General features: G+C 38.7%; 1 protein-coding gene across 1 annotated transcript; it reads right to left on the minus strand.

Annotated features, from left to right (window-relative positions):
• Window positions 1–1244: 1244 nt before the first annotated feature.
• On the minus strand, window positions 1245–10416 carry LOC139146192 (Na(+)/citrate cotransporter-like). Its single transcript, XM_070717600.1, has 10 exons — window positions 10361–10416; window positions 9078–9326; window positions 8408–8527; window positions 7423–7548; window positions 6492–6593; window positions 5782–5879; window positions 5330–5448; window positions 4716–4877; window positions 4340–4477; window positions 1245–3985 (listed from the first exon to the last, which is right to left on the minus strand). Exons 1-10 carry the CDS (start codon window positions 10414–10416, stop codon window positions 3794–3796), a joined length of 1362 nt encoding a protein of 453 aa, XP_070573701.1. The 3' UTR covers window positions 1245–3793.
• Between the last annotated feature and the right edge of the window lie 15 nt (window positions 10417–10431).

Genomic DNA, 10431 nt, shown 5'->3' on the forward strand with positions numbered 1-10431 from the left:
GGTTTGAAAATCCGAATATCTGTCCCCGAGGCGGGTTCTACCAAAAGATTTATCACTGTGGGGTAAGAACGACTGCCGAGTCAGCATTTTATCTAGCAACTTTATCTTAACGTATAGTATGGTAACACTATTTTTGAATACAGTTCTCGATATGGATACCCTTACCGAATCTTTTGTGAAACTTTCAAGGAGAAGGCATTCTTAAAATGACATGTTCTTTAATTTCTATATGCAAGTCGGCGTAATTGGCAGCCACTCAACGCCAAATGAGTATGCAGTGCATGATCGTTCAGTTTTACGTGTTTTACTTCGCTGTTCGTGGCATGGACTTTACACCTTGACGTACTCGCACAGTACATGAATTCACGAACGTAATTCGTGATACACGATTTACAGAAGTGATTGCGGATCACGCGAAACTGCAATCAGTTATCTTTTTATTATAATTTTATGGCAGGTGACCTCATGTGTCATAATTCCTCCGACGTCTGTGATGCATCGTTCATTGTCTTCGTGTTGAAAAAATATTTCTGTCAGCTTGAATAGCCGCGACAAATTAGAACATCGACTGACATAAAATGCTTACCAGTCACATACAGCAGATTACACAGGACAATTTTATTGTTGCTGATATCATACTATGCGGGTCAAATTATGTTATGCAAGATAAGGCCAAGAAAAATAAAAAGTTTGTTTTTCATCCTAGACATATTGCAAAAATGATGTGGTGACGCGGGTTTTTTCTTCTCAATTTTGTTTTATTCTTCAACCAACAAAAACGCTCAAAATAACATGAAAACAACATAGGAATGCACGCAGAGATAAATGCACAGCAGTGTTGCTTTAGTATTTTTGTATAGCAACAGTTCTGCGGTTTGACTTTTAGTGCAGCAATGCACAGTGTTTGCAGCTTACTATAACGGTGACATATGTGTACAGTTCTGAATGGAATGTTAGTGTCATTTTGTTTACAGTTTTATTTTACTGTGTTATGCACTATAGTCGCGTATTTTTGCGTTTATTTTTTTCATTTCATTTCCCCATGAGAAGAAAAAAGGTTGACACGGCCGATCTGAATTGACGCGCACGAGGATGAGAAACAAACTTTTTATTTTTCTTGGCCTTAGTATTGCTTTTCTACCATGACGTACCTTTACGTGGTATACGCTAAGCAATCTGTCACTACAAAAAAAAATTGCGGTCTTCTGTCGATCTGGGTGTACAGACAACCACGATAAACAGTCTGAATTTTTAAGTCATCATATTTTATTCAAAACCATTCAATGTCAGGAAGATATATATTTACAAATTACATAAATGAAATTAATTTCAAATGAGTATAGTAGTCTATCGTCGTAGCAACAATTGATAGTGAAACTTGCACAGTTGAGGAAGCAACCGTCACTTCGCTGCTAAGACGTAATGCCACCGAATATAACTTGCTATTGGATTTCTGTTAGTTTGCTAAATCAAGCAGTCGTTATCCTACGGTGAATATGGTTTCTTTTACAATCTTTAAGCAAGCGCATGTACTACATACTTAGAAAATGTGTTGCTAATGTTGACCAAAATCATGCCCGTTTATCTAGAGTCAAAACAAAAAGATACTTTTTTGCGTCTTTACAGAAAATCTGATATAAACAAATAATCTCTTGCCCTTCAAGGAATAAATTTTCAACCCCTTGCGCTAATAAACTACAAACTTAATTGTGAATAATAGTGTTCTTAAATTTTGGACTCAAGGTTGGAAAAAATGGAATATTTACAGCATTAAAATAATCTTTTAACAGAGAAACTTTCACGGGGATCATCATTATTCACGCAGCAAGTCTAGAAAATGTGAAATAAAACTTGAGCAGTTCATGACAAAATGCAGGGGATCTGTCGCGTAATCTTACCATAAACCTGATAGGTTATAAGAATTACTGCCGATTACCATAAAGTACAAAGATGCCTTATTTTTTAATTGTGAAAAGATTGTCGGCAAAAGCGCACCAGGAAATTTTGATCATAGAATGTATACAAAATTCAAAATTCCTTTTCACAGTGAAATGAAAAACATTGCTGCCTTGATAGTGAAGTATCTTTCTGTGTGGCACAATTCTAATAAACGGTTCGACAACAGCCTCGTTTGCCCAGAATAATGGACGTCAATATTCGGTATGATGAATGCTGATTCCATTTACAGCGTCTATCGTCAGGCACTGAAAATAGAAATCCTCAGAAAGATTCGACTTTAGTGTGAAAAATACAAGTTCATCGATTTTTTTTTACCATTGTATTGCAATTTTCATTTCTGAGTACGTCACTGCACCATCTAATTAAGTGATTTTCTGACTGCCTGTATTGGCTGCAAAGAGCCCGGATACATTGTCTGATTACCTTCACTGATAGGGAACTATGTCTTCATATTTCATAATCCTTGGGGTGGGGCTGCCATAACAATGTATACACATATATGGTTTTGCCCTCCCCTTTGCCCCATGTAGACTTTCGAAGATTGAAATATTGATAAAATGTAGTCACTTTAACCCCCTTTTTTCCACACGCAAACTTTGATCCGTCGTTTTGTAGGAAATGTAGACTTTAAACGCAAGTACTTGGACCAAAATGTTGAAAGCTTGACCCCGATTTAGCGGAAATTTATGTGGTTCTGCCTTTATGGTTCGTACGTACTTTCCAGGATACGGTTGGATACAGGAGCTGAATGTCCTCCCGGTTCATAATGAACGGCTGTTGGACTGTGCGTGTTGTCTGTCTGTCTGTCTGTCTGTCTGTTTGTATCTGTGTGTACTTGCAGTCTGCGACATTTTCTGAGTTTAAATTGCATTGTTTAAGTGACAAAACTCCTGAAAGTTGAATCGAGGTAAAGGTTTTCAAGGATTATATAGTTGAATGATATACTTAAAAAGAATGTATTAATATTACCCCAATAGATTTGTGTAAGCCCATTTGGATGAAAGGGTCAGAATGTGGCTTGCCTATAGGGAAAAGCAGCAGTTCACATAAGTTTTTTGTCTATTCTTGCTTGCCGGGCCCTGTAAGAGATTTTTTTCTGTCAACGCGGACAGGCTGCACGGACTTTGTGATTGCACCAAGACTAAATGCCAAATAGATATTGTTGTTCGTGTGAAAAGAAATAAAAGAATCTGTTTTCATCCACAAACCACACAATGACTTATTTCATCCAAAATTGGAATGAACTTGATCACATGTCATATTCCCAATGAAAAGAGATAAATAAATTGATTCGCTCGTTCCTGCAATTGCTAGTCGGGAAATTGAAATCTGAAGTCACAAACACGTAGGCAGCTCGTCAGTCAGATTTCATCGTTGATACATGCCTCGTTAAAACTATTAATTACCTATTACGCTTGTATCAGTTGCACACAACTTTAACAAAATTGCTTTTCTCGTCAATATCAGAGCAATTTCCGGGAATTGACTTTGGTATCGGTAAAAGCAAACATTTTATGGAACTTTCACTAAATAATATGTTACTTTGAAGTTTCACAACCCTCCCTTTCCAACTGCAATGGAAATGCTCCTTCCCCGTAAGACATGTTCAGTAACTGTTGGTTCCTTTGAAATCCGCATACGCCGTATAATTTTCTGAAATGCGGAGTACTAAACGGCTTGTCTTGAAGGTATGGTCCGATTTGAATTTTCCAGTCGTAATGTCTGTTTTTTGTACAAAACTGTATCCTTTGAGATGACAAATAGGAAGGATGGGGCACTATAAGAATTGTTCTACATGAGGATGTTGGAAACAAAATCAACGGTGAAAGCTGTTTCAGAGAGTTAACGTTGTCAAGGGAACCATGGTTGTGCTGGTGGCGTTTATAAATTCTTCATAACAAGTGCTGTTTTCGCTGTCTGCCCATTCCGGATAGCTTGATAAATCGAACAAAGCCATGCCATACGTATTAACCCAGATGTTGGCCCATATGATACCGAGGCAGTTCAGCATACACCCAACGCTTGCCTACAGAGACAAAGATATTCCACATTAAATAATACAGCGGCTGCCGCATTTATTGTTCGTCTAGCTGTCCTCTCTCTCTCTCTCTCTCTCTCTCTCTCTCTCTCTCTCTCTCTCTCTCTCTCAGAAAGATTGCTCAATGTTCCGTTTAGGACGGTGGTAGTCACGATGAGAGCGCCACCTGTGGTCATAAATGATCAGACGAAAAGGTTATAAATCTTGTTGAAACTACACATGCGCTATGTTTTTAAAAGATAATGAACATCCCGAGACGCACTATTGAAAATTACGTAAAACTCACTTAGCGGCTAATACATATTTCAGGATCGGATGACATGGGCAGAAGTATGTACGTACCATGTCTGGAATAGTTAGTTGACCGTACGAAAAAGCTATAGCATTCGGAGGGGTTGCGACGGGTAACATAAAAGCGTATGTCACTACGACGGTACACGGCACCATGATGTAGAGCGGGTTGATACACAGTTCGTCGGCCTAAGGGGACGGAAAAATAAACAGTTACTTATTTAATATCCAGTATTTGGACTTAATAATGTCTTGAGTGAGATATTTATAAATGTTACACCTCCCTTTCGTGGAGATTATACAAGATTTATAAAAAGCGCCTTTCCACGTTTTGCCAGCCCCCTCCACCCCCACCCCACCCACCCCGAAACAAAATGACTCTTCTTCTTTCACGATTAGACATATATTAGATCCTGGCCTAACTTACCAATGCAGCTAAGATGGGGAGGAAGATAGTTGCGATGGCGGTGTTGCTGGTGACTTCGGTGAAGAAGCAGACGACAGTTGTACAAACCAGGACGAGAACCCACACTTCGAGGTAGTCTAACACTGTGAGCTGCTCTCCAATCCACTGCGACAACCCGGATACCTGTACAGTGTGAGATACAAGAAGGAACGTCATGACAGAGGGAAAGAATATATATTTGAGTGTCTCAAAAAAAACTGCTGGAAAATAATCGACGAATACAGCTAAATTCAGCTTATTAAGGATTATCAGAACCACACCAAGTCAAGGAGGCAGGTAATAAACAAACGATTAGTTTCAATTCGCCCATGATGTCACGAAGACGTGTACTAAATATGTCAAAACTTAGGGTATAATCACCACATTTGCCCTTCATTGTTGACTTTTATCACGATATAGCTCAAAAATGCGTAAATTCTCAATATTCTGTCATGATGTCGTCACGGTGACTTTCAAGACTTTGAGGTCTAAGATTTACTAAAAAACCGGCACAACTGTGGATGTTTTTCCAGTTAATCATTTGTCGGGGAGAAAGATTTAAAAGAAGTCTTTGCAATGAAAGGTGGATAACTCACCTCACAACCTTCGGCTAGAGCATATCCACCACCGAGAAGCAGAATTAAGCCCCATGGAAGATTTTTGTGGACTGCTGGCCAGTTTAAAAGACTTGGCTTGGAACCAGAAGGCGAATCGTCTTGAGAAAGAAAAAACACACAAGTTTACAAAATGTTAACTCTTTCACACCCAATTTGTTTTATTGAGTTACCAAATTAACAACAGCGCCCTAAAATGGGCATTTTGAATACCAAGGAACGCACTTTGACCATATATGATTGATTAGATTTTCTCTTTCCATGGTAACTGTGGCAAATCGTACAATATGGAGACTACTGTGTTTCTCACTGTCCAGTCACACGGGCAATTCGTCCAAAGTCACATTTCAGTTCACTCTGTTCTACTCATAAACCAAGACATCGATAGAGCACACAGAAAAAATTCGAACTTGAAATGATGACTACTGCCTCACCTTCTTTTGGACGGCAACAGAAGTACGATGGACACTCGGAGGGAGCACAGAAGAGTAGACTGGCCATCAAAATGGCGGGTGTAGAATCTGTTACGTAGCTAAAGAAGGAGACAAGGATTATTCAAAATATAGCTCAGATTGCTGCATTGCATCGAGTGAATGTTATAACTCGAGAAGAATTGCCACAGATTTTTTTGTAAATATGATATATCTTCTTTTGGTACATGCTTGAAGGCCGATTTTTCTTTCGGTGACTTGGTATACCATGACTTGTATACTGTTAGCACTTCAACAGTCATTTCCTGTAGAGTTAGATTTCTTAATATGTAAATTAGGTGTGGTGACTTTAACATGGGATTGTAGATTGAATATTTTAATACAGCCCTTCTTGTATTTCGCCAATATGATGATTGTCCGCGCTGACGGATAACCTTTCTATCTATCCATCCATCCATCCATCCATGCGTTTATTCATTCATCCATCAATCCATCCATCCATCTATCCATCCATCTATCCATCCATCTATCCATCCATTCCTTCATATATACATGCATGCATACATACATACATGCATACAGAGATACTTTGCATGTATGCATACATATATATTTGCCTGCATGTATATGTGTACGCCCGTTTTCTACATTTTAAGGAACACTACAATGAACGGTGTATCGTACCCCCTCTCTATTGTGACAGCGATACTTACCCATCCCTGAATAACACGCCCCATCCATATCCTCCGATATCTCTGAATACCCAAAGACATGCCAGTGTGACGAAGTGAACCAGAACGGAAATTTCAGCCCATCTGCAGGGGATAAAAAGATTGGAAGGTTTCTTTATTGATGTAATGTAAGATCACACTATTCTGAATGCAGTACGCATTAAGGTGGTACTCGCCTTGAAAGTGAAAGATTTCAGCTTTTTCTCAAACTTTCCTCAAGAAAACTTTCCACCCTACTTTTCTAAATGAAGAATAAAAATATGGGGTCACCGTGGGAAGTTTGTTACCTCAGAATCAAGTAACCTAGCATTTACTGATGATGTCTGAAATGCAATATGGCCGCAATCCTGTGCTACCTCTATTTGGGGAAAGTGGAATTGTCGATTTTCAAAAAACTAGAACGGTAAAAACTTTCTTTACTCTATAAGCTTCAAAATGAACCCCAACAAGTGGTAGACCAGTGAAATATTGTAAAAGTTTGAGAGTCAGAATATGTCCCGAGGCACATTAGACCTTTCTGAAAGAGGAGTCCTCTGGTTACACGAAACAGACAATAGAACAACGCAGACAGACAGTGGTGGGAATTGAAGAATAGCGACATTCAGCTCTACGAAAGAGAGACGTGGAGACAGACAGACTCTGAGAGACAGATAGAGATAGACAGACAGACAGAGACAGACTCTGAGACAGAAAAGGGCAGAGACAAAGCAGTTAACCAGACAGAAACAGGCAGAGAGTACAAACAGACAGAGAGAGACGGGAAGAAAAAGGGTATAATATCAAGTAAGGGACTGCGGATTTTCCGCAGAGAAATTCAAATAATGGCAGTAGGGACATACATTTTATACCAGTAAAGCAGTATGAGAAATAAGGAATTCAATAGCCAGGGTATTGGCTGCAACTTGAAACTTACGTCCAAGGTCCGAGTTTTTTGTATTCATCTTTGATCACCTTGCTGACGACCTTCTCTTCTTCGGTCTTCTTGCAAGTGCAGCTGCACGAACATGCGCACTTTCCGTCCTTCCACCAGTTTCTGGGACTGGTGAAAGAAACAAAAATAGTACGTTAACAAAAAGTGAGTAATATTACCGCAAAGCATGACGGTATGTGATCATCAAGTACCCACCATCACAGTTATAATTTGCAGTTGTCCGCAAACGTTGGTACTAGAGACACAATTACCCAAGATTTACCTCGATATTTGACATTCAAAATAGCCCGCCATCCTTGTGTTAAGTCTATGGCCAAAATTTTCGATTTTCTAGAAAAAAACTAAGACATTGAAAACTTTTCTTTCTCCCAAGATCTCCGCAAGCCGAACACTAGAAAAGTATTTGAACAATTTCAGCGTCCAAATTTCTGTCCCCGAGGCGCATTCTACCTTACTATACTGTGTCAATAAACCAAAGATATAATTGTAAGATGGCAACACTTCCTTTCTGTTTTTGAATCGACGTCATTTCGTTTACAGTCGTCTTTTTCTATCGTGAGAGTTTATGAAATACTTAAAGCTCCATAAGCTGTATCTTTTGGTTATTTTTTCAGAACTTTTGTTTTGTGGTTTCCCGACACTTTCTGCATTGAATCCCTAAACTGTAATTTAATGCCAAGTATTTAGCATATCAACACAACCTATATGAGTATAATCTACATTGTTATTGTTGAAAATTGTATTCAATTCCGGACTAGAATTCATTTGTAAACAATAAACAATGATCACTACATACATACAAGCTGTGTTGACAAAACGAATACTCGAAATTTCAGCATGACAGATGGATTAGGGTCTGACACGGTAGTTGATATACAGAGGCAGAATACTGAAAAACTTGCCACAAGTTATAGCTTATGTCCCTTTAAACAGCGGTGCCTATGACTGGCTGATCGGTTGGACTTACTTCAGATCGAGGTAGACACACAAGAGCCAGACCCATGCGATTATGAGAAAGACAATGGCAGCTGGCAGCGAGTACAGCATCCAGGACAGAAAATTAATCGGGTGTTCCTGTCCATAGCGACTGAGCAGGAGAATCGAAAACAGAAGAGAAACGGATTTTAATTCTAAGATATTTGTGTTCATCCATCGCAGTGACACATGCTGACATTAGTTGACATTTTACTTCTGTCATTTGACAAACGTTTTGAATCGATGGACAAACAAACAAACAAACACAAACAACACAAATCTAAAACAAGTGACTAACTGTGGAACTCTGAACTTCACAAGATGCCCCCCCCCCCCTCGAAATACGATATCGATGTTATCGAAATTCACAGGACATATATATGTGCATGGCTGTAAAAACAGCTTAATATCAAATTGATTTTTGGTGCATGCTACATTTATATATTGCAGTATTACAGATTTTGAAATTGGTAATGGTGTGATGGTAGTAATATCATCAAAAATGAAATAGCGGCAAAAATGGTTTCTTTTCATTTGAACTCGTTCCAAGATCTTGCTTTCCATCCAGTCCACATTTTAGCGAAAGTATGCAACTTACTTAAACAAATGCCCAAGTTAATTTTGCCCCGAAATGCATGTTCGCTCTTTGCACGTAAACTTACTCGTCAAGCACTCCGACCAGTACCAGGTTTGGGGTTGTACCAATCAGCGACGCCGTACCACCGATGTTTGCCGCGTACGCCACGCACAGCATCATACCTTTACTCATGCCCTTGTACTCGTCAGCAACTTCGAAGTTATTCTCCAGATCTTCATCCGCCTCTTTCTCCTCACCGTCGTTTGAGACGCTATCGACACCGATAATATGAGTGTCATGGTGGTCAGTCTTTCCTTTATCGTTTTCACCCAGGCTGATATCAAGAACGGTAAGATCAAGTTTTTTTTCGGAAATTAATATTCCACATTCAAAAGCAACTAACTTATCCTATCTTGGAATTGTGGATAAATTCATTCCGTCATTCTTATGTGCCCGAACTAGTCAGGACAATGCGTCAAAGGTCACATGAAGGTATAATGTTACTGTAGATCTCAAAAAGATACTATGTTTGTACCTTTGAAGAGTTTTGAACAAAGAAAAACTTAAAACTAGTTTGGAGTAATTAGCATATCACATGAGGTATTTATATCTGTGTCAAGTATGCAAATACACCGTTCTGATTGGACATGAACTCACACTGACCGTTGTAAAACAGCAGTTCACTAAGGGCGCTTAGAGATGACAAAGGAAGTCCGAAGTTATAAAAATCAAATACTTTAAAACCAGTTAGATAAAATAAGAAATCTGTGTCGAATTTTTTTGAACAGTTATTTTTAAAGTGCTCCATTTGAGCATTTGGCATGCAGTGAGCATCGCCGTGCCAGAGTTGCCATTTTTTTTGTCTGCTTCACTTTCACTGTCACGGCCGAGAATACTTCGACATATATCCCAGTGCTTTATGATGCTCGATCCCGAGCTATAAATTTCGTTTTTTTGACGTTTGCTTTAAATCGAAATTGTCTTCTCCTTTTCGATTATGAGTCTTCGAATGGGAGAGAAAACAATGCCGGAAACTCGCAGTCTGTGCATATGATATATATATATATATATATATATATATATATATATATATATATATATATATATATATATATATATATATTATATATATATATATATATATAGATAGATAGATAGATAGATAGATAGATAGATAGATAGATAGATAGATAGATAGATAGATAGATAGATAGATAGATAGATAGATAGATAGATATTGATAGATAGATAGATAGCTGCCTGCACTGGTTGGTATACGCTCGATCTGGGTACAATTCGCTCCAAATGGCTGTGGCATAGCGGCCCGTGTTCGGAAAGCGACATAGAAGGCAAAAAACATCATCGAACCAAAACATCGTGTATTCCCGCCTTGGGAGGTGAATATTGCCTAACTCTTCATCCATTTTACTCTTTGTCTA

This window comes from Ptychodera flava, chromosome 12, assembly GCF_041260155.1.
Source record: "Ptychodera flava strain L36383 chromosome 12, AS_Pfla_20210202, whole genome shotgun sequence".
Taxonomy (NCBI): domain Eukaryota; kingdom Metazoa; phylum Hemichordata; class Enteropneusta; family Ptychoderidae; genus Ptychodera; species Ptychodera flava.

Bases quoted from the DNA above. Each gene is read 5' to 3' on its own strand.
- LOC139146192 (XM_070717600.1), bottom strand. From the start codon at position 10,416: ATGGATGAAGAGTTAGGCAATATTCACCTCCCAAGGCGGGAATACACG. The intron at 8,528-9,077 runs GTAAGTTTACGT...TCTCCTGCTCAG, and splicing joins CTGGTCGGAGTGCTTGACGA to TCGCTATGGACAGGAACACC. The intron at 5,880-6,491 runs GTAAGTATCGCT...CTCCTTCTTTAG, and splicing joins GGCGTGTTATTCAGGGATGG to CTACGTAACAGATTCTACAC.